At 41.8% G+C, this 25,079-nt stretch overlaps 1 protein-coding gene across 1 annotated transcript in view; it reads right to left on the bottom strand.

Annotated features, from left to right (window-relative positions):
• LOC122112579 (protein argonaute-3) overlaps positions 1–24,736 on the bottom strand; it is a 75,417-nt gene extending 50,681 nt beyond the window's left edge. Inside the window, exons 1-5 of the mRNA XM_042685435.1 lie at positions 24,656–24,736; positions 11,899–12,070; positions 9,148–9,268; positions 5,242–5,450; positions 3,132–3,268 (exon numbers count right to left, since the gene is read on the bottom strand). Of these exons, the coding sequence (XP_042541369.1) occupies positions 3,132–3,268; positions 5,242–5,450; positions 9,148–9,268; positions 11,899–12,070; positions 24,656–24,674 (658 nt within the window). The 5' untranslated portion in view covers positions 24,675–24,736. The remainder of the gene's footprint in view (positions 1–3,131; positions 3,269–5,241; positions 5,451–9,147; positions 9,269–11,898; positions 12,071–24,655) is intronic.
• Between the last annotated feature and the right edge of the window lie 343 nt (positions 24,737–25,079).

The following is a 25,079-nucleotide window of genomic DNA, read 5'->3' as shown; positions in this document are numbered from 1 at the left end:
AAAAACCAGAAGTAGAGCTATGGCTCAAGCAGTAGAACTCAAGCAGCCTTGAGTTAAAAGCTGGATGATGCCCAGGCCTAGAGTACTGGCACAAAAACTAAACTAAGAAAATGTACAGCCTTTATGGAAGGCAATCTGGCAATAATGACCACAATTATAATACACATCAATCTCACTTTCAGGAATTCATCCTGCATATACATCTAAATAAATAGGAAATTATTAAATAAATCATCTCTCAGTTTCACAAAAGAGGAAATTTTGTACTCATTTGAAAAGATATAAGGCTTCATGAAGGAATAACTAATTCTAGATTCTAGGCAGAAATATAGAATGAGGCAGAAATAACCTGTAGCTAGAGTGCTTTCAATAAATAGTCAATAAGACATTGTGCTTTGCCAATTAGACAGAATACTTATGTGGATAGAATAACAGAACAGGAAGTTGGGCACCAGTGGCTCATGTCTGTAATCCTAGCTACTCCTAGCTAAGATCTGAAGATTGCAGTTCAAAGCCAGCCCAGGCAGGAAAGTCCGTGAGACTCTTATCTCTAATAAACCACCAGAAAACTGGAAGTGGCACTATGGCTCAAGTGGCAGAAAACTAGTCTTGAGCTAAAGAATTGAGGGACAGCACCCAGGCACAGCGTTCAAGCCCTACAATCAACAAAAAAAAGAGAGACCTATGGGCTGGGAATGTGGCTTGGTTGTAGAGTGCTTGCTTAGCATGCAAGAAGCCCTGGGTTTGATTTCTCAGTACCACATAAACAAAAAAGCTGGAAGTGGTGCTGTGGCTCAAGTGGTAGCAAAGAAGCTCAAGGACAGTGTCCAGGCCTTGAACCAAGCCCCAGGACTGGTGAGAGAGAGGGGGGTAGGGGGGAGACCTCTGAAAATACTAACTAATCTCTGACTGGTCTAATTAATTTTGGTGGTACTAGTACTGTATGACTCCAAGTATGACACAATGAAAAGCACTTAAAAGGTATTTTAAACCAGAAGTAAGTCAAACTTTTAGCACTAGCTTTCATTTTAAGGAAACACAGAGAAACAAGGTAAGAACACAAAAAATTGAAAAGACAAACTTGGATTTTTCCAAATTCTACAGGACATGTGATTAAGGTTCTGCAACAAGTCAATGTCATAAAAGAGAAATGAAGGGGCTGGGAATGTGGCTTAATGGTAGAGTGCTTGCCTAGCATGCATGAAGCTCTGGCTTGATTCCTCAGTACTACATAAACAGAAAAAGCCAGAAGTGGTACTGTGGCTCAAGTAGTAGAGTGCTATCCTTAAGCAAAAGAAGCTAAGAGACAGAGTCCAGACCGTGAATCTAACCCCAAGACTGGCACAAAAAAAAAAAAAAAAAAAAAAAAAAGGAGAAGCCGGGCGCCGGTGGCTCACACCTGTAATCCTACTCAGGAGGCTGAGATCTGAGGATCACAGTTCAAAGCCAGCCCGGGCAGGAAAGTCCATGAGACTCTTATCTCCAATAAACCACCAGAAAACCGGAAGTGGCGCTGTAGCTCACGCGATAGAGCACTCGCCTTGAGCTGAAGAGTGCAGGGACAGCACCCAAGCCCAGAGTTCAAGCCCCACAACCGACCAAAAAATAAATAAATAAATAAATAAAAGGAGATAAATGAAGGGAGGGAGAGAACAAAAACTCAAATAACCAAACATGATATATGGATTTTGTCTGGATTCTGATTCGAATCAACAAATTAGAAAAACACAAAAACATATTTGAAAATACCAAAAAAAATGATGGTTTTAAATTTTCTTACATATAACATTATATTATTGTTAGTATAAGAAAACATACATATTTTCAAAGATGTACTGAAACGGTAGGGACAAAATAAACATGCTGTCCAGAACTGGATTTAAAAATTTAACTATATGGGCTGGGAAGGTGGCTTAGTGGTAGAGCGCTTGCCTTGCATGCCTGAGGCCCCGGGTTCGATTCCTCAGCACCACATAAGAAAAAAGCCGGAAGTGGCACTGTGGCTCAAGTGGTACAGCGCTAGCCTTGAGCTGAAGAGCTGAGGGACAGCATCCAGGCCCAGAGTTCAGGCCCCATGACCGGACCCCCCCCCCAAAAAAAATTTAACTATATAGGAAGAAACGTTGATAGATTAAAAAAGGGTAGAAAAATCCTGGCAATCTGAATAATGGTCATGGCAGTTCATGCTATTCTATTTTTACTTAAGCTTGAAGGTATTACTAAGAGAGCAGCTAAAAATGAGAATACCATTAGCAATATATTCGGCACCAGCAGTAGTCACAAATGCCTAGGGTTTGTTATTGTTGGGATTTTTTTTGGTTAGTCATGGGGCATGAACACTGGGCCTGAGTGCTGTCCCTGTGCTCTTCAGCTCAAGGAAAGCACTCTACCACTTGAGCCACAGCAACATTTCTGGCTTTCTGGTGGTTAATTGGAGATAAGAGTCTCATGGACTAGCCTGGCACAAGGTGGTGGCTCATGCCTATAATCCTAGCTACTCAGGAGGCTGAGATCTGAGGATCATGGTTCAAAGCCAGCCCAGGCCAGAAAGTCTTCCTTTCCCTTTCCCCCTTCCACTTCCTATCCCTATCCCTTTCCCTTTCCTTTCCTTCTTGTTGTGGACTCTGGGCCTGGGCACTGTCTTTCTAAGCTCTTCAGCTCAAGGCCAGAGCTCTACCACTTGAGCTATAGTGCTACTGCCAGCTTTTTCGGCTTATGTTGTGCTGAGGAATCGAACCCAGGGCCTCATGCATGCAAGGCAAGCACTCTACCACTGAGCTACCTTCCCAGCCCCAGAAAAGTCTCTCATATATATATATATATGAAATGTTGATTTTGAGTTTAAGGATAAAATCACGTTAGTTATAAAATAAAATTTCTTAGATGATTGCATCATACTTTTAGTATTTCCTTTTATGTGTTTGCTTCATGTTTGGTACTATTCCAAGGAAAGTTCTATATAAAGCTTTTGCAAATGAAACATAATAAAAATACAAAGATTTTTTCCAGTCTGTCATAATATACATCCAAACATTACTTTAAGACACTAGTATATATATGTATAAAATTCACATGCACATGCCATATAGAAATCACCTACTCAATTCAGAATATGGCTTTAGTTCCCTTACCATCAATATTAAGCATCATTTTCCACATGGCAGGCCGAACAGATTGATGGAATCCAAACCATACTTCCCTGCCCCCTCCCAGAGGGTGGTCATATCCTTCTGGAGCTGAGAAAAAGGAACGCCCCACAGGAGTGTATCTACAAAAATTAAAATAGCATGCTTAATCTTTTCCTTCCCATACAAATATTTTTCCCATCCAAGTATTTAAATCTGCAGACGAGAGGAGACTAAATAACAATTTACCATGATATTTATAATTATAAACACATGAAACTTACAATATTTTCCAACTTGTGAAAATAAAAAGTAGCTTTTCTCAACAAAATTTTCACTTTAAGAATATTCAGGGGGCTGGGAAGGTGGCTTAGTGGTAGAGCGCTTGCCTTGCATGCATGAGGCCCTGGGTTCGATTCCTCAGCACCACATAAGCAAAAAGAAAAAAAGCCGGAAGTGGCACTATGGCTCAAGAAGTAGAGCACTAGCCTTGAGCTGAAGAGCTGAGGAACAGCGCCCAGGCCCAGAGTTCAGGCCCCATGACTGGACCCAAAAAAAAAAAAAAATTCAATTCATGAAATAATAAATTTTATTTAAAATTCTTTTTTAAAAATGAATTAACAAGCCAGGCACCTGTGGCTCACCCTTGTAATCCTAGCTACTCAGGAGGCTGAGATCTGAGGATCAAGGTTCAAAGCCCACACAGGCAAGAAAGGCCATGAGAGTCTTATCTCCAATGAACCACTAGAAAACCGGAAGTGGTACTCAAGTGGTAGAGCACTCGCCTTGAGCTGAAGGGCTGAGGGATAGCACTCAGGCCCAGAGTTCACGCCTCATGACAGACAAAAGGAAAAAAGAATAGTAATAGATCAAAAAGCTATTTCTAGAATTGAGAGAATGGCTAAAGTGGGAGAATACTTGCTAAGCAAGTGTTAAGTTCAAACCCTAGTACTATCCCCACATGTCTACATGCATACATGTGCACGTGCACACACACACGCATGTACACACACACATACACACATATTAGTTACTCCTCTAAATGTTCTTCAAAATATATTACTTTCCTAAAAGACATATTTATGACACACATAAATAGATATGCGCACATGAAATGCTAGTTAGGATGAGTAAAAGACTGTCAGTCTTAATGCAATTTGATGTTATTGTATAAACAGCAAAACTATTTTAAAAACAGGATGACTAAAAGGATAGGAATATATCTTTCTCTTTCTTTTTCTTTTCTCTCGGGGCTTGAACTCAGGGCCTGGGCACTGTCCCTGAGCTTTTTTTGCTCAAGGCTAGCATTCTACCACTTGAGCCATAGTGCTACTTCTGGCTTTTTCTGTTTATGTGGGACTGAGGAATTGAACCAAGGTCCTCATGCATGCTAGGCAAGCACTCTACCACTAAGCCACATTCCCAGCCCATCAATAAGAATATATCTGAAAACAAATCAGCTATTTAAGATAGATAGCTCCAGCTAGGTACTGTTGGCTCACACCTATAATCCTAGCTACTGGGGAGGCTGAGTTCTGAGGATTATGGATCAAAGCCAGCAGGAAAACTGCCAAGACTCTTGTTTCCAATTAACTACCAGAAAACTGGAAGTGGAATTATTCCTCAAGTGGTAAAAAAAAGAGCTCAAGAACAAAAAAAGAGTTAAAAAAAGAGCTCAAGAAGCCGGGTGCTGGTGGCTCACGCCTGTAATCCTAGCTACTCAGGAGGCTGAGATCTGAGGATCGCGGTTCAAAGCCAGCCCGGGCAGGAGAGACCATGAGACTCCAATAAACCACCAGAAAACCAGAAGTGGCGCTGTAGTTCAAGTGGTAGAGCACTCGCCTTGATCTGAAGAGCTGAGGGACAGCACCCAGGCCCAGAGTTCAAGCCCCACGACCGACAAAAAAAAAAAAAAAAAAAAAAGAGCTCAAGAACAACAGCCAGGCCCTGAGGTCAAGCTCCACGACTGACAAATAAATAAAAAGTATAGCTCCTAAAAGAAAGGACTAGTTCACTTTTTTTTTTAACAGAGCAATTCAGGAAGGACTGGACAATGGGCTCTTAGGAAGAATGCCTTCATATTTAGCATCTAAAGACAAAAGCCAGAAACACCCACTTCATGGAGGGCAGATGTCGGAGCACCACATCAACGGCATGGACAGGGTTAGTGCTGATGGGCTTGTCTAATTCCAGTGGTTCAGGCAAACTTCGTCCTGTCAGTACTTCATGTAGTAGGTGCCAGCTCACTCGAGAGATAAATTTGATGGATACCTTGAAAGGTCGATCTTTCCCACCTTCTCCTGGTAATGTAACATCTAAATCTACCTGTTGATAGGATAAGAGTCAAGTAGCAAAGGTTAAAAGATAATACAAATTATTTCAAGTTTAAATCATAAAAACATCTGAGAAAAAAGGCAAAAATAAAATCAATCTCAAAGATCTATAGTATAGATTAACAGAATTATATTTAAGTAACATAGTTATTCATGTCAGCATTATTCATCATTGCAAAATACTGGTAATTATCTAAATGCTCTAATATAGCCAAAGGAGAAAAAAAGATCTTGCTATGGAACAATTTCCAAGCTATATTATTAAATGAATGAAGCACAGTGCGAAAACCTGCAAATAGTATGGCATCTTTTGTGTAATAAATAAGGATTGCCAGGCACCAAGTGGCTCATGCCTGTAAAATGTAAGAAAATATTTATCAACTGTGTGATAAAGGCTTAACATCCAGACCATAAAATACACTTGTATAGTTTATTAACAGAAACAGCCAAACTAGGTGCCAGTAGCTCATGCCTGCAATCCTAACTACTCTGGAGACTGAGATCTGAGGATGGTAGTTTGAAGCCAGCCTAAGCTGGAAAGTCAGTGAGGCTCTTATCTCTAATAAAAAACAAAAACAAAAACACAACCTGGAAGTGGAGTTGTGGCTCAACTGACAACCTTGAGCAAAAGAAGCTCAGGGAGCTGGGTGCCAGTGGCTCACGCCTGTAATCCTAGCTACTCAGGAGGCTGAGGTCTGAGGATCGAGGTTCAAAGCCAGCCCAGGTAGGACAGTTTGTGAGACTCTTATCTCCAATAAACCACTAGAAAACCGGAAGTGGTACTGTGGCTCAAGCAGTAGAGAACTCGCCTTGAACTGAAGAGCTGAGGGACAGCACCCAAGCCCAGAATTAAAGCCCCACAAGCAACAAAAAAATATCTATTAAAAAAATAAAAAGGGCTGGGAAGGTGGCTCAGTGGTAGAGCGCTTGCCTTGCATGCATGAGGCCCTGGGTTCGATTCCTCAGCACCACATAAGAAAAAAAAGCCAGAAGTGGCACTGTGGCTCAAGTGGTAGAGTGCTAGCCTTGAGCTGAAGAGCTGAGGGACAGCGCCCAGGCCCAGAGTTCAGGCCCCACGACTGGACCCCCCCCCCAAAAAAAATAAAATAAAATAAAATTTAAAGTAATAGGGCTGGGAAGGTGGCTCAGGGGTAGAGTGCTTGCGTTGCATGCGTGAGGCCCTGGGTTCGATTCCTAAGGACAACATAAGCAGAAAAAGCTGGAAGTGGCACTGTGGCTCAAGTGGTAGAGTGCTAGCCTTGAGCTGAAGCGCTGAGGGACAGCGCCCAGGCCTAGAGTTCAGGCCCATGATCAACAAAAATTATCTAGCAGCATTATTCTTAGTTATATACCTAAAAGAATTAAAGGAAAAGTATCAGAGATGTTGTACATCCATGTTCATAAAAGGATTATTTTTCCAACTGCTGAATGGTGTCCACTAACAGAAAATGAATAAATAAAATATATATCCAATGAAATATCATTTGGTCTTCAAAAGGAAGGAAAATAGAACATATGCTACAACATGGAAAAAGCTTGAAGACATTATATTAAGTGAAGCCAGCCATACACAAAAAGACAAAATGCATGATTTTACATAAATGAGGTACCTAAAAGAAATCAAATTTAAAGACAGAAAGGAGAACAGTCATTGCCAGAGGCTGAGAAGAGGGAGCTATAAGAAGTTATTTAATACGTACTGTATTAAGTTTCAGCTTGCAAGATACAAAATAAAATCAGGTATGAGGGTTGTTAATGATGTTGGTGATCATATATGTAACAATGAGAATATACTTAATACTGCTGAGTGGGTACCTTGAAATGGTTAAAATGGACGTTTGTTTACATGTATTATGTCACAATTTTTTTTAATGGTATTGGGGTTGGAACTCAGGATGCTGCGCTGCTAGGCAGTTTTCTCTACTACTTGAGCCATGTCACAGCCTCATATAATTTTTTCTTTTTTGGTTGTGGGGCCTGAACTCTGGGCCTGGGCGCTGTCCCTCAGCTCTTCAGCTCAAGGCTAGCCCTCTACCACTTGAGCCACAATGCAACTTCTGGTGTTTTATTGGAGATAAGGGTCTCACGGACTTTCCTGCCTGGACTGGCTTTGAACCGTGATCCTCAGATCTCAGCCTCCTGAGTAGCTAGGATTACTGGCGTGAGCCATCGGTACCCGGTTAATAACTTTTTTCTTAAGTACTGCCTCTTAACAATAAGGAGAAAAAGAGTATTTTCATAGAAGAAACAACTTCACCAAGCAATCAAAGTTAATATTGATGGAACAAGTACAAATATAATGCTCTGATAAGGGAAGAACATGTATATAAATCCTTGCTACATATACCTAAGTAAATATAATGTAAATGTAAATTAAATGTAATTAATAGAGATTCTACAAAATAACTTGTCTATGAGTCAATCTTCAATGTAAACAGCATGAAATAAAAAAGTAAAAGTAAGGGAAGAAAAAAGGTTAGGGCACTGTTCTATTTTTTTTGTAGGTCGTGGGGCTTGAATTCTGGGCCTGTGCGCTGTCCCTCAGCTCTTCAGATCAAGGCGAGCGCTCTACCACTTGAGCTACAGCGCCACTTCCGGTTTTCTGGTGGTTTATTGGAGATAGGAGTCTCATGGTCTCTCCTGCCTGGGCTGGCTTTGAACCGCGATCCTCAGATCTCAGCCTCCTGAGTAGCTAGGATTACAGGCGTGAGCCACCAGTGCCTGGCTAGGGCACTGTTCTTTAATGATGGATAAGAAGATATGATGTCTGTATCCTACCTGAACTGGATACTGTCATAGAGTGTGGGGAGAGGAGATGCTAAACATCATCACTGAAACAACTGAATAAACTGGGATATGGATTATTGATCAAAAGCAAGTATCACATCAATGTTAAATTTCATGAAGTTGAGTAGGTGCTAGTGGTTTATGCCTGTAATCCTAGCTACTCAGGAGGCTGAGGTCTGAGGATGGCAGTTCGAAGCCAGCCTAGGAAGAAGAGTCCCTGTGAGACCCTTATCTCAAATTAACCACTCAGAAACCAGAAGTGGTGCTGTGGCTCAAGTGGTACAGTGCTTGCCTTGAGAACAGAGGTTCAGGGACAGTGCCCAGGCCATGAGTTCAAGCCCTACAACCTCCTACCCCCCAAACACAAAATTTTAATGAAGTTGGAAACTATACTTTGGTTTTTAATCCTTATTCTTAGAAAATAAACATTAAAATATTGAACATTACAAGGACATGATATATACAACTAAATTGTGAATGGTCCTGGAAAAAACAAACAAGCATGTATATACATCTCTATATATAGTTATAACTAAAAAGAGAATAAGGCTAAAGATGTGGCGCATGAGGCACTGAGTCCCAGTACCCCTCCTACACAAAAGAGAAAGGGAAAAAAAAGAGAGAAAGGGGAGGAGGAAGGAATAAACAAATGTGAGCAAGAGCAAAATAGAGGAAGAAAATTATAAAACTAAGGAGGTTGGTGATCTGAGTAAGGGGCATATATATCAGAGTTCCCTTATACGTAATTCTTACTTTTCTGGAAATCTGAAAATATTTTAACATAAAAAATTAAAAAGATAAGTGATATTATATATTTATTCAAATAGATTTCAAAATGATAGTAAATTTAATAGGAGACATGGTAAAATTACAGCTTTATAATAACAAAATGCACATCTTACCCCACTTGTTGCCACAGGAAGTGGATTGGCTGTATAAAGGCTTCTCTTTCCATCATAAACTGGTCTACGGTCTCCAAATATAGTGACTTTAAAATGCTGAACCATTGAGTCAACTACTTCTCTAAAGAAGGGGAAAAATTAATTAATATAATTCTCTGTAAAATGAAATGCAAAAATATTAACTAAAATAATGTATGACACAGTTTAAAAATGCTAAAGGAGCAACAAAGAATTTGCTTTTAGAATCAATGCTTAGGATAACCAAAGGATTAATTGCTGGCAGAGTGTAACATGTATAACATGGAGAAGAATGAATCTAGTAAATTACTTAATCATCCTGGGACATAGAAACTACTTAAAATCTCTTTCATCTTCATTATGCCCTTCCTGACACATTCATCTCTTTCTTAAAGAGTAAGATGCCCTTTGTACTATGCTGAAATAGCAACTATTAGAAACCCCTAATCTATTATTATAATTATTGTTCTTACCATGAGCCTGTTTTTATTGGGTATGTGAGGGATGGTCAGTGCTGGGGTTGAACTCAAGGCCTTCTGCTTGTGAGGAAAGTGCTCTACCACTTGAGTCACTCTAACAGCACTTTATGTTTTGTTGTTGCTGCTGTTCTTGTGGGGCTTGAACAAAGGGCCTGGGTGCTATTTTTGAACTCTTTTGCTCAAGGCCAATGCTTTACCACTTTGAGCCACAATACTACTTCCAGTTTTCTGGTAGTTAACTGGAAATAAGAGTCTCACACTTTCCTCCTGGGCTGGCTTTAAACTGCAATCTTCAGATCTCAGCCTCCTGAGTAGATAGGATTATAGAAGGAGCCACAAGTTCCTTGCATATGTTGGTTATTTTTGACATTTTATTTATTTTTGTGCTGGTTCTAATGCTTGAACCTAGATCCTCAGAGAAAGATTGGGCTTTTTCACTCATGGCTGACACTCTAACACTTGAGTTACACTTCCAGTCCTGTGTTGGGTATTTTTAAGATAGGGTCTGGCTTTTATATCCTCACCAACCTGCACTGGGATCTTCTTATTGTTGCTTCACTGGGATGACAGGAATGGCTGTTGTGCTCCTCTTGAATTTGCAATAGGTGCATACTACTACTGACCCAGGCATAGGCTGAGATGTAGTTTCACTAACTTTTTTTGTTTTTTTGTTTTTTTTTGGTCCAGGCTGGCCTGAAACCATAATTCCCCAATCTCTGACTCCCAAGTAGCTAGGATTATAAGCTTGAGCCACCATACTCTGCACTGAGAACTTCTTGTAAGCAACAAGTGCCCTTCTATTCCTCTTAACCTCATAGAAGTATCTAATAAGGATACTACGATACCTTCATTTTCAGCCAGTATTTTAGTTTAATACATTGATAAGGAAAGATGTTTGATATACTTTTTTTTTTTAAGTTACCGACCAAGATGGGCATTGGTGGCTCTTATCTACTCAGGAGGCTAAGATCTGAGGATCACAGTTGGAAGCCAGCCTGGGCAGGACAGTTTGTCAGACTCTTATCTCCAATTAACTACCCTAAGACCGGAAATAGAGCTGTGGCTCAAAGTGGTAGATAGTTAGCCTTGAGTGAAAAAGCTCAGGGATAGTGGCTGGGAATGTGGCCTTGTGGTAGAGTGCTTGCCTAGTATGTGTGAAGCCCTGAGTTCAATTCCTCAGTACCACATAAACAGAAAAAGCTGGAAGTCACACTGTGGCTCAAGTGGTACAGTACTAGTGTTGAGCAAAAAAGATGCTCAAGGCCTTGAGTGCAAGCCCGATGATTGACACACAAACACACACACACAAAGTTACAAACCACAGAAAATGAATGTAAATATTCACAAATCATTATTTATTTTTGTACACTCATATTCACAAAAACAGTGAAAATGTATCTGAAAGGATATATACAAAGAGATCTATATAACTAGAGAAGGGAGCAACAGGATCACAGGATAATTTTTATTGTTTACACAATGTGTATTCAAGTGAAGCATACTCACATACTATTGGTATAATTTTACATAAAATTAAAAGTTTTAAATCTATCTTAGTAGCAAGCAATCACTAGCAAGTAGTGATTATAGAGACAGAGCAACAAGCATTTCCCAGAACAACAAAATCAAGCTGATTTGATTTTCAGAAGGAGTTTCTACATACTACAAATTTCTTTTCCCCTTTCCAATTTTGTTTTACTGGAAATATTTAAGGCAATAGCCAGTCTTTCAAAAATAATTTTGACAGCAAAGATCTGATTCATTCATGCAGACTTTCTCACCATGACTTTCACAGAGTACAATCACTCTCAAAATAAAGTTATCAGCTTAACTGGTATGGTAGAGAATCAGTTGTGAGAAAGGAAGACAAGGGAGAGTAGGAGACCTAAGTTCAAGCCTTGGTACCAGCACAAATACAAAAATTATCATGTGTTCTAGGTCAAACTATTAGTTATTATAATTGTTATTTAGACATATACAGTAAAAGGCTGGGAAGGTGGCTCAGTGGTAGAGCGCTTGCCTTGCATGCATGAGGCCCTGGGTTCGATTCCTCAGCACCACATAAGCAAAAAGAAAAAAGCCAGAAGTGGCATTGTGGTTCAAGTGGTAGAGCGCTAGCCTTGAGCTGAAGAGCTGAGGGACAGTGCCCAGGCCCAGAGTTCAGGCCCCACGACTGGACCCCCCAAAAAAAGACATACAGTAAAAAGAAATAATTATTAACTACAAATAGCAAAAGAACACCATGACTTCTTACCTATTCACTCTCCTAGGACATTTGTCTGGTTTAATATCTACTTCATAGAGGTAGACATCAATCTTTGGGATTTCAACTTGAAAACAGTTAGCCAGTAGTTTGATGGGTTTGCCCATGGTGCCATAGCCAGGTCTTCTGGGCACCATGAGTAGGGGCTGGGCCCCAACAGGTCCTGCCAAAGAGGGGAAAAAAAATGTTTCACAGTTACAAATTGCATTGGATATAATCTTAAAAAAGAGAGTATATGAGGATTGCAAGAATAACACATAATGTTAAAGCCAAGTGTTGAAAAATGACACTGTTCTTAGAACATCAACTTAAAAAACTGTAAACAAATAATTTCTTGCTATTGTACAGTAAACAGTCTATTCTACACATAGGCAACTCCACAGTTGCCTATGTGTATATTCTAGAGTAGGTCATATTTCAGACTACAATTTATCATTTGACCTTCATCAAATACTTATCTCTGAGTTAGTTTTCTGACCTAGCAAATAGGTGTAATAACTGACCCGACTTTTTTTCTTATAACCTTATCAGGATCAAATTAGATAACATGCACTAGATAAAATTTAGCAAGCTCCTTACTAAGTCCTGAACAATATACAAATGCTTCACATACATTAGGTCATTTAATTTTTAAACCAACCTTACAAATTTGAGATCAATTTTCACGTTCTATTTTGCACAAATAATGTGTTCAAAAATGTACTGCTAGCTGGGCTCTGGTGGCTCATGCCTGTAATCCTAGCTACTCAGGAAGCTGAGATCTGAGGATTAATAAGGTTCAAAGCCAGCCTAAGCAGAAAAGTACGCATGAGACTTATCTCCAATTAACCACTCAAAAAACAGAAGTGACAGGCTCAGAAGGTGGCTCAGTGGTAGTGATTGCCTCCCATGCATGAGGCCCTGGGTTCAATTCCTCAGCACCACATAAGCAGAAAAAGCCAGAAGTGGCGCTGTAGCTCAAGTGGTAGAGCACTAGCCTTGAGCCGAAATGCTGAGGGACAGCACCCAAGCTTAGAGTTCAGGCCCCACAATCAACCAAAAAAAAAAAACCAAAAAACCCAAAAGTGATGCTGTGGCTCAAAGTGGTAGAGCACTAGCTTTGAGCAAAGGAGCTCAAGTACAGCACCCAGACCCTGAGTTCAAGCCCTATGACCAACAGAAAAAAAAGTGTGTTGTTAGTAAGTAACAGAGTTAGAATTATAACCTACTATACTGAACTCTATATTGCCTCATTCTTTTTACTCAAACTGACAAAGACTAGAATTCTGTTCCATAAGTAAGCAATGCAAAGAACTATATGGTAACTAATGGAAGAAACAGTTCTGTCAATACATTATGCTTCCAAGGACGCACGTTTTACTTATTTAGCACACGTGTGCACGCACGCGCACACACACACACACATGCACATACACACACACGCGCGCGCGCGCGCGCGCAAACACACACACACACAAATTGAAAATATCTTGTTGTGGGCTGGGATGTAGCTCAGTGGCAAAGCGCTTGCCTAGCAAGTGCAACGTCCTGGGTTCGATCCCCAGTACCAAAAAAGAAAAGACAAAAAAAAAAAAATACAGTTAAAAAAAAAAAGAAAAGAAAAGAAAATATCTTGTTGTGTGCCAGTGGCTCATGCTTGTAATCCTAGCCAGGAGGCTGAGATATGAGGATCACAGTTCAGAAGCAACCAGGCAGGAGGAAAGTCCCAGAGACTCTTATCTCCAATTAACCAGAAGTGGAACTGTGGCTAAGTGGAAGAGTACTAGCCTTGAGCAAAGGAAGAAAGAAAGAAAAAAAAAAAGCTCAGGAACAGAGCCTAAGCCCAGAGTTCAAGTCCTAAGATCTGCCAAAAAAAAAAAAATAATAATAATGTTCTTACAGAAAAAGACATAGCACTAGCAAGAATTTCTATCTTAATCCTGTTATCCTAGCTACTCAGAAGGCTGAAATCTCAGGATTACAGTTCCTAGCCAGCAGGGGCAGCAAAGTCTTGAGAGTCTTAAGAGTCATGAGACTCTTATCTGCAATTAACCACCAGAAAACTAGAAGTAGTGCTATGACTCAAAGTAAAGCATTAGACTTGAACAAAAGAAACCTCAAGAACAGTGCCCAGGCCGTCAGTTCAAGCCCCAGGAATGAATATATATATATATATGGTTTTCTTCTGGAAAAATAGACTGATCTATAAATTTGACATAAAATGCCTCTGACCTTTTTTTCTTTTCTTTTCTTTTTTTTGGCTGGTGTGTGCTTGAACCCTGGGCCCAGGCACTGTCCCTGAGCTCTTCAGCTCAAGGCTAGTGCTCTACCACTTGAGCCACAACACCACTTTTGGTTTTCTGGCGGTTTACTGGAGATAAGAGTCTCATGGACTTTCCTGCCCAGGCTGGCTTTGAATCATTATCCTCAGATCTCAGCCTCCTGAATAGCTAGAATTATAAGCGTGAGCCACCAACACCCTGCTACCTCTGATTTTTGTACATCTGTTTTTTGGTGTGTCCTGGTTCTAGGGCTTGAACTCAGGGTCTAGACACTGTCCTTGTGCTTTTTTTGCTCAAAGCTAGTGCACTACCACTTGAGTCACAGCCCAACTTCCTGCTTTTTGGGTGCTTAATTGGAGATAAGAATCTCTGACTTTTCTGCCCTGGCTAGCTTGGAACCATGATCCTCAGATCTCAGCCTCCAAGTAGCTAGAGTTACAAGTTTGAGCCACTGGCACCTGGCTGATTTTTGTAAATTTTAAGCAACCAGGCTAACTAGCAAACACTAGTATGGGACTTTTAGTAAGCTCCTACTTGCAAATTCCACTTATTTGCTTAATAAATCTGTCTAAAACCTTCTTCACTATTATGCTCATATTTATTGTCTAAAACCTACTATACTTAATATTATGCTCCTATTAATCACATTCCCCGTGGCTTAAAAATCTCATAAACTATCAGGCATGTTGAGGTTCAGTTTCTCAGCACTATAGGGAATTTTTTTTTTTTTTTCCTTTTTGGGCAGTACTGAGAGTTTGCATTTGAGGCTACAAGCTTGCTACACTGGTGAGATAGCACTGAGTGATATATTTTTGTCTGCTTATTTTTAGGATAGTTTCTCCCTTACCACCAGAGCCCACATCTGAGACTGAGCCAGGGCCCATGCCCAACCCTAGGATTCTTACAGTTAGAGATCACAGGGTCCCACCACTGAGTCCTGTTTTCCTCAGTGGAAGTAAGAGTTTTGAGGACTTTTCTGCCTGTCTAGTTTGGCATGGCAATCTCCCCAATTCAGTCTCCCATGTAATTCAGGATGACAGCTGTGCCACTGTACAACCAGGTAAGGCTTGAGAAGGGTTTTTGAGGTTTTTTTGTTATTGTTGTTATTAGTTGTGGGGCTTGAACTAAGGGCCTGGGTACTGTCCCTGAGCTTTTGTGCTCAAAGCTCCACCACCTGAGTCACAACTCTACTTCTGGCTTTTTGGTGTTTAATTGGAGATAAAGAGTCTTACAGACTCCGGGCGCTGGTGGCTCACGCCTGTAATCCTAGCTACTCAGGAGGCTGAGATCTGAGGATCTCGGTTCAAAGCCAGCCCGGGCAGGAAAGACTGTGAGACTCCTATCTCTAATAAACCACCAGAAAACCGGAAGTGGCGCTGTAGCTCAAGTGGTAGAGTGCTCAGCCTTGAGCTGAAGAGCTGAGGGACAGCGCCCAGGCCCAGAGTTCAAGCCCCACGACCGACAAAAAAAAAAAAAAAAAGTCTTACAGACATTCCTGCTAGAGCTGGCTTTGAACCATCAGATCAGTGATCATCAGATCTCAGCTTCCTGAGTAGGCAGGATTACAAGCATGGGCCACCAGAGCCTGGCCTGAAGTAGCCCATTTTATAATCTCTAAATTTTGGCCCTGACACTTGAACTGTGTTCAAGTTGTCCCTGAGTTGTTTTTTTGCTCAAGGTCACAGCTCTACTTCTGGATTTTCTGGTGATTAATTGGAGACAACAGTCTTACAAACTTTCCTGCCCAAGCAGGCTTTGAACCACAATCCTCAGATATCAGCCTTTGAGTTGCTAAGATTACAGATGTGGGTGACCAACACCTGGCCTTTAACTATTTTTAAAATTCAGAGGATTTTGAAATAAATAGTATTAGTAAAAAATAATAAAAAATAATTTAAAAAGTATTAGTAAAACAAATATTAGTAGTGAGTATTAAGAGTAATCAGTAGAAATATTAGTAAAAAAGGTATCGACGTAAACCTGTAATTGAAAATGTTCTGTTGTAAACTTTTACCTAAATATAAAAAAATTGCTTTATTATTTTATTATGCTGATATTTCTGACAAACATGTATAACTTCTTGTTGTAACAAAGCTACAAATGTCTACACTTATAAGAGAAAGCATTAGTTATATGACCACGTTTTGCTGACTCTCAACAATCTCTTTCTGTTTTTGAAAGCAGTGACTAGCCAAAGAAAGTCATTAATATTTACATAGATAATGGCAGAAAAACCACAGAAATTCCAAATACCTATAGAAAGGCTGTTATATATATTAACAGCATAACCATTATGGATGAAAGCCACACAATATTCTTTCTCACATCTGTTTACTTTGTGAGCCAAGAATGAGAGTCTATTTGGGTATCCTAGACAACTGAATTTCAAAGTAGGAATGCCTGGTAAATGCTGCTAGTCCCAGCGTCCAGAGACTACATCAGTCTGGAAAAGATATCAGTTGTAAATAAAGTATCTTTTTAGTTTTACCTTACTGAACACAGAATTATTCCTCTGGCATTTCTCTCCTGTACATTAATTTTTTTAATAAATTACTTTTTTAAAGTTTAATTTTAAGTCCTATAATAGAATGTGTTTAGCTAGAATAACAAGATAATTTGTCTTTTAGGTAGACTCAACTATTTTAGGAATATAAAAACAAATGTGAACTGGATGGTTTTATTATAAAGTAAAATAGTTTTCAACTACAGTCCAACAGTTAAAGACAATTTGGCAAGAATTTGCTGAGCTAAGGTTTTTCCATATATAACAGAATACTTCCTGGAAATAACCCCTGTACAGAGCCCCAGATTCTTTGCATATTGTGAGGACAGTATGTTCCAGTAAACATATAAACTAATATAAATAATTCTAAATTATCTATATAATACTTAAAATTCTCCCAAAGAACAAGAGTATATCTAGACTTTTTTTCATTCATTTGTAACTGCTTTGGTAAATAACATTGTTACTTAAAACTTTAAAAAATGATTAGTAGCCAAGTACCAGTGCCTCACACCTGTAATCCTAGCTACTCAGGAGGCTGAGATCTGAGGATGGCAAGTTCAAAGCAAGCCCAGGCAGGAAAGTCTGTGAGACTTTTTTGTTGTTGTTGGTGGTGGTTATGGGGCTTGAACTCTGGGCCTGGGCTCTGTCCTTCAGCTCTTTACCACTTCCAGCCTTTTCTGCTTATGTGGTGGTGAGGAATCAAACCCAGAGGCTCAAGTATGCGAGGCAAGCACTCTACCACTGAGACACCTTCCCAGCCACCAGCAAGACTCTTATCTCCAATTAACCACCAGAAAACAGAAGTGGAGTTGTGTTTCAAGTGGTAGAGCACTTGCCTTGAGCTAAAGAGCTTAGGAACCGTGCCCCAGGCACAGAATTCAAGCCCACAACCAACCAAAAAAACCAAAGGGGGGGAGGAATGTAGGGATTAGTTTAGAATTTGATTTAAAAATGTAAAAGGTCAGCTGTGAGCCTGAGCCCTGAGCTCCCGCCTGTAATCCTAGCTATTCAGGAAGCTGAGATTTGAGGATCACAGTTCAAAGCCAGCCCAGGCAGGAATAAACCACTGGAAAACCAGAAGTGGTGTTGTGGCTCAAGTGGTAGAGCGCTTGCCTTGAGCTGAAGAGCTGAGGAACAGCGCCCAAGCCCAGAGTTCAAGCCCCAAGACCAACCCCCCCCCAAAAAATGTGAAAGATGTAATGGAGGATTAGTATCAAGAATACATATAAAACAACATATAAAGAATATATAAAGAGTGGGGTGTCAGTGGCTCATGCCTATAATCCTAGCTACTCAGGAAGCTGAGATCTGAGGATTGTGGTCTGAAGCTAGCCCAAGCAGTAAGGTCTGAGACTCTATTTTTTTTTTTTTTTTTTTGGTCAGTCATGGGGCTTGAACTTTGGGCCTGAGCTCTATCCCTCAGCTCTTTACCTCAAGGTTAGCACTCTACCACTTGAGCCACAGCGCCACTTCCAGTTTTCTGGTGGCTTACTGGAGATAAAGAATTTCATGGACTTTCCTGCTTTGAACAGAGAACCTCAGAGCTCAGCCCCCTGAGTAGCTAGGTATGAGCCACTGGTGCCCAATTGTGATACTCTTATCTCCAATAAATAACCAAAAAAGCTAGAAGTAGAGCTGTGACTCAAGTGGTGGGGTGCTAGCTTTGAGCAAAAGAAGCTTAGGGTCGGGCTGGGGAGGTGGCTCAGTGGTAGAGCGCTTGCTTTGCATGCATGAGGCCCTGGGTTCGATTCCCCAGCACCACATAAGCAAAAAGAAAAAATCCGGAAGTGGCGCTGTGGCTCAAGTGGTAGAGCACTAGCCTTGAGCTGAAGAGCTGAGGGACAACGCCCAGGCCCAGAGTTCAGGCCCCACGACCGGACCTAAAAAAAAAAAAAAAAATAATAAAAGAAGCTTAGGGGACAGTGCCCCTTAGTTCAAGCCCCAGGACCCCCCTCCCACACACAAAATATATACCTATACACACACATATATGTATTTATATATACATATATACATGAAGAGCTCAAAAACTTAAATAGCAAAATAACAAATAATCTAATTAACAATGAACAAATAAATCTAACACATAGTTCCCAGAAGAATTCTATATGGCTAATAAATACATGCAGACATATTCATCATCTATAGCTGTAAAATAGTATACTAACATTCCATCTCACACCAGTCAGATTAGCAATCAAGGAAACAATCACAAATACTGGTGAGAATGAGGGAGAGGAAACCCTCACTCACTGCTGGTAGGAATGTAAACTATCACAAGCACTACAGAAATCAGTATGGAGCTTTCACTCAAAACTAACAATAAACCTACTTTATGACCCTAAAAATATTTAAAGATGACATTATCAGTGTGATGGAATTGTGGATATTTTTAAAAAATTGTTTTCATTGTTATTCAAACCACATTTACATTTATGTATGTTTGTTTCATTTTATTTTTGTTCTTCATGCATAGGAAAATTTCTCTCTTTCTCTCTCTGTCTCTCCCTGTCTCTCTCTTTCTGTCTCTCTCTGTGTCTCTCTCTCTGTCTGTCTGTCTCTCTCTCTTCCTGGTCCTGAGGTATGAATTCAGAGCCTGGGCACTGTCCCTGAGCTTCTTTGTGCTCAAGGCTAATGCTCTACCACTTAAGGCACAGCACCACTTCTGGCCTTTTCTGAGTAGTTTGTTGGAGATGAAAGTCTAAGGGACTTTCCTGCCTGGGCTGACTTTGATCACGCCTGGGCTGGCTTTGAACCATGATCCTCAAATCTCAGTCTCCTGAGTAGCTAGGATTACAGGTGTGAGCCACCAGTACCCAGCTTTCTTTTTAAATTAAAACATACATATATGTATCCTCAAATATTTGTACAAAAGTTTCAATTCAGATATTAATTTGTGAATACAATTCACCTTGACCATATGCTGGTAGGTCACACCTAGATACTCAAGAGTCTGAGATCTGAGAATCACAGTTTGATTCCACCCAGGCAGGAAAGTCTGTGTAAGACTCTTTTTTTTTTTTTTTTTTTGGGGGGGGGGGTCCGGTCGTGGGGCCAGAACTCTGGCGTGGGCGCTGTCCCTCAGCTCAAGGCTAGCGCTCTACCACTTGAGCCACAGAGCCACTTCCGGCTTTTTTTTCTTTTTGCTTATGTGGTGCTGAGGAATAGAACCCAGGGCCTCATGCATGCAAGGCAAGCGCTCTACCACTGAACCACCTTCCCAGCTCAAGACTCTTTTTTTTTTTTCTTTTTCTTTTTTGTCGGTCGTGGGGCTTGAACTCTGGGCCTGGGCGCTGTCCTTCAGCTCTTCAGCTCAAGGCGAGCGCTCTACCACTTGAGCTACAGCGCCATTTCCAGTTTTCTGGTGGTTTATTGGAGATGGGAGTCTCACGGTCTCTCTTGCCCGGGCTGGCTTTGAATCGCGATCCTCAAATCTCAGCCTCCTGAGTAGCTAGGATTACAGGCGTGAGCCACCAGCGCCTGGCAACACTCTTATTTTTAATTAATCACAAATTAATGAATCACAAAAAAGGTGAAAGTGGAGCTATGGCTCAAGTGTTACAGTGCTAACCTTGAACAAAAAAAGCACAGGACAGTGGTTGGGCCCTGAGTTCAAGTCCTAGGATGGCACAAAAACAAAACATAGGTCCTACAAAGTAAAATCTATATGAACATTTCATTCCTCATTTTATTTAGAAATAAATACAGACTATGTTCTCTTAGTTTAGCTGTAATCAGACCAAAAAAATATAGCTTCATTAGAAGTCTTCTAAACTAAGGAGTCAGAAGAACACATGCTAAACTCACTATTATGCAAAAACTTATGCCATTTTTTACAGCAAAGTTCAGATGATACTAAATTAGTAGATTTTATAGGACATATTTAAAAATCATTTACAGGGGCTGGGAAGGTGGCTCAGTGGTAGAATGTTTGCCCTGCATGCATGAGGCCCTTGGTTCTATTCCTCAGCACCACCTAACCAGAAAAAGCTGGAAGCGGCACTGTGACTCCAGTGGTAGAACACTAGCCTTGAGATGAAGAGCTGAGGGACAGTGCCCAGGCCCAGAGTTCAGGCCCAATGACCAACAACAACAACAAAAATCATTTACAATATTCCAAATAAAAAGCAAAAAACAGAAAAATATAATTTTTGTGTGTGAGGAATGATTCACCAACAATCATGGCATTTGTATTTGAAGTTCTCTAATGCACTAACTAAACTTATGTCTAATGTGTAACCATATAATTTAAAAAATCCAAACATACAAATGATTCCTAGGAAGTTCAACACACACAAAAAAACTTTTAACAGAATTAAAAGCAAAATTCATTATTACTCCAAAATTCATTATTACATACTAGAGAACACTTGCATCTGAAGTGTTTTAAACAAAAAATATATATACACTTCAAATTTTGTATTTTAATACACATTTTCCCAACTATGTTCTCAACTTTACATTCATCATAACAATTATATCTAAGTCTCAGGAAAAAGAAAAATTTTATTGGTGGTAACAATCGAGCCAAATTATAGCTTATCTTTTATATTAGACACCAAGCTCAGGTAAACTGCATTAAAGAACAATTAACTTTATGTTTCAATTGTATGGTTGATAAATGTTAACTAGACTTCACCAGGTATGAAGACAGCTAAATATGTATATATATTTAATAAGACCCCAGAAAAAAAAGGTAATTTTTGTTTTCCGAGTCATATTTAGCTAGTCGTACCAGCTGACTGCGTAGTTTCTCTCCATGAATACTTTCTAAGATGTTGCCAATATATTCTGGCATAGTTTCATATTTACAAAACTTCCAAAGGACCCTCCCCCAAGGTATAACCCCTGCTTTCACTGTATTTGATGTTGGCATAATTTGTGGAGAGGAAGGGAAAAAACAAATCATTTAAATAGGGATATAGGTGGACCCATTGCAACAATGAGATTTACAAGTTGTTATGTCAAAAAAACGAACATCACAACTTTGGTTGGGGGGGGTGTTGAGGGGGAGGATTAGGTGGGGGGGGCGGAGGGAGGGATGGGAAGGGATGGGAAGGGTAAACAAAGGAGGAGGTTACAATGCTTGATAAGAAATGTACTCATTATCTTGCCCATGTAATTGTAACCCCTCTGTATAGTATTTTCACAAAAAAAAAAAAAAAAAAAAAAAAAAAAAAAACTTCCAAAGGAGAAAAAGAAAAATAATTTTTAAAAGTATTCTAGAGCTGGGTGCTCATGTTTGTAATACTAGATACTCATGGGGACTGAAATAAGAGGATTGTGGTTCCAAGCTAACCCAGGTGGGAAAAGGAAAGTATGCCTTGGGCAAAAAAAGCTCAGAGATGGGGCTGGGAAGGTGGCTCAGTTGTAGAGCACTTGCCTTGCATGCATGAGGCCCTGGGTTCGATTCCTCAGCACCACATAAGCAAAAAGAAAAAAAAGCCCGAAGTGGCACTGTGGCTCAAGTGGTAGAGCGCTAGCCTTGAGCTGAAGAGCTGAGGGACAGTGCCCAGGCCCAGAGTTCAGGCCCAATGACCGGACCCCCCCCAAAAAAAAAACATTAGGATTATTAATAAACTTCCAGGTTTAGTTTACCAGGCTCCACATGGCAATATTTGTAAAAATCACCTATACTCCCCAAATCATCAAATTTGTGGCAAAAGAATGTGGCAGAAGTGGTGCTGTGGCTCAAGTGGTAGAGTGCTTGAGCTGAACAGCTGAGGGACAGTGCCCAGGCCCAGAGTTCAAGCCCCACAACCACCACCACCACCATCAACAACAAATGTGGTAGAAACCTTAAAAGGAAGGATGGGCCTGTTTTGCACATATACAAACCAGTAAGAATCTAACTCATCACAATGTAGACAAACTTTGTTTTATAAAATGTGAAACAGGGGCTGGTAGAGTGCTTAGTGTTTGCCTTGCATGCATGAGGCCCTGGGTTCGGTTCCTCAGCACCACATAAACAGAAAAAGCCGAAGTGGCACTGTGGCTCAAGTTCTAGAGCACTAGCCTTGAGCTGAAGAGCTGAGGGACAGCACCCAGGACGAGTTCAAGCCCCATGGCCAACAAAAAAATAAATAAAATAAAATGTGAAACAGGCAAAAAGGGAGCACAAAAAAGAGAGAAATGGTAGAAACAGAAAATTCCATTCAATAGAAATGTAACAAAACCCTCTCTCTGTCCACCTCTATATTTCTCAGTGCTGTTTTGCATCTACTGATGCTATACTTCTTAATCTATGTGTAAAAGTTCTTATTTCTCTAGGTCCTTTTTTTTTGGGTCCAGTCGTGGGGCCTGAACTCTGGGCCTGGGCGCTGTCCCTCAGTTCTTCAGCTCAAGACTAGCGCTCTACCACTTGAGCCACAACACCACTTCCGGCTTTTTTCTTTTTGCTTATGTGGTGCTGAGGAATCGAACCCAGGGCCTCAGGCATGCAAGGCAAGCACTCTACCACTGAGCCACCTTCCCAGCCCCTCTCTAGGTCCTTTTATACAAGGTACCTTTCAAATTGTTTTGGGTTTTTTTGAAGATAAAAGAGGCTCACACCTGTAGTCCTAAGCTACTCAGGAGTCTGAGATCTGAGGATTATGGTTCGAAGCCAACTGGGGCAGAAAACTCTCCAGGAGACTCTCATCTCCAATTAATCCTTCAAAAACCAGAAGTGACTGCTATCTCCAACTAACCCCTCAAAAACCGGAAGTGGCACTGTGCTGAAAGTGGTGGAGTGCTAGCCTTGAGTCAAAGAGCTGTAGGACAGAGTACACACCCTGAGTTCAAGTCCCAGGACCACCACCACCACCAACAACAAGATGGATAAGAGAGGGAACAATAGATCATTAGACAGCAAGAATGTGTGTGAAAGAGATGTGAAATTCAGGGACTTGTGATCCCATAATAACAAGCTCTCCCTTAACATTTTGAAAATTATAAATTAGTGAATGTTTAGTGATGAAGAGAGCTTTGATTTAAAATGTATAAGCAAACTGTTTATGTAACACCTACTTCATGTCCCTCAATGAGAACCAGAGTTATCCTAAATCCCAGATTTCCAGAAATACGATGGTTGCTTTCTCTAGGGAACAGAGAATGAAAGAAAAAAAAAAATCCCTGCTGTCATTAGTGTTAAGAGCCCCCTCCTCTCGTGAGCAGTGATCCAGGCTGATAATGACATCTCCAGGTTCCTCAGAAACTACCTACAATGCTCCCCAGGCACGGTTTGGGCGGGGTGGGGGGTGGGGTGAAGAGGAAGACTGGAAGCAATGGCATTTTGTAAACTTCATCCCATCAGTGATGTCAGTGGTCTTCGCTGTGTGCCCTGAAGGGCAGGTAAGGGAGATGGCAGGTGGCCCGGCCTTCCGGGGGCACACTGGCACACTACCCTACGTAAAGGACATGCTCACCCTCTCATCTCTGATTAGAACGACGGGAGCGCAAGTCCCTCTAGATTCCGCAAGAGCAGACGTTTTGACAGAAAGAGCAGGCCAAGCGCCAGCGGCTACTCAGGAGGGTGAGACCTGAGGGATCACGGTTCGAAACCAGCCCAGGCAGAAAAGTCTGAGAGACTCTTATTTCCAATTTATCACAGAAGAAGCCGTAAGTGGCGCTGTGGTCCAGCTTTGAGCAAAGTGAGCTAGTGGACAGCGCCCGAGTTCGAGCCCCAGGACCGGCGGGGGGCGGGGGGGGGGGGAAGAAAAGGAAAAGGAAAAGAAAGGGCAAAGATGGACAACCCCAAACTTCAACCCTTCCGGCGGTTTCGCCAACGCAGTGGCACCGGTTCGTGCAGCGGGGATGCCGTGGGGGGGGGGCGGGGGCGGGCAGCCTGGGGCGCCCGCCCGACGCGCAGCTCCGCGTACCGGGGTGCGCAGCTCCGCGTACCGGGGTGCGCGGCGAGGGCGCGCGGGGACCGCAGTGACCCTCCGGCGACGGTGTCAACCCCCGACAGAGAGGTGAACCCCGCCCCGCGGCCCAGACTCACCTGCTGAGCCGATTTCCATTCATGGAGCTGAGGGACGCGCTCCGAGGGAGAGGTGCGCCCGCTACGGGAGCGAGGAGGCGCGGAGGCTCGGAGGCGCCAGGCGGGGGCGATGGGGGCGACGCGGGGTCGCGGCGCTCCGCAAGCTCCGGCCGGGAGAGTCGCTGCCGGCAGACAGCTCGGCCGAGCGAGAGGCGCGGAGAGGGGGGAGCCGCGGCGAGGGGAGCCGCGTCCAGGACTTGCGTCGCCCGCGGCCACCGACGCTCGCACGAGCTCCCCCCCACAGTCGCGGGCCGCCGCCACCGCCGTCCCCGGAAGCCCGCCGGCGTCAGTTCCGCCGGGCCGGAGCGCGATGGGCGCGACGTCGGCGCAGGGACGCCGAGCCGGGGCGGGGCCGTGGGCGTAGGCGACGTGGCCCAGCGGTCCC

The sequence above is a fragment of the Dipodomys spectabilis genome, unplaced genomic scaffold (assembly GCF_019054845.1).
Source record: "Dipodomys spectabilis isolate Male_0828 unplaced genomic scaffold, ASM1905484v1 ptg000002l, whole genome shotgun sequence".
NCBI classification, from domain to species: domain Eukaryota; kingdom Metazoa; phylum Chordata; class Mammalia; order Rodentia; family Heteromyidae; genus Dipodomys; species Dipodomys spectabilis.
Note: the sequence above shows the minus strand (reverse complement) of the source record. Positions and strands in the feature narration are given on the sequence as shown.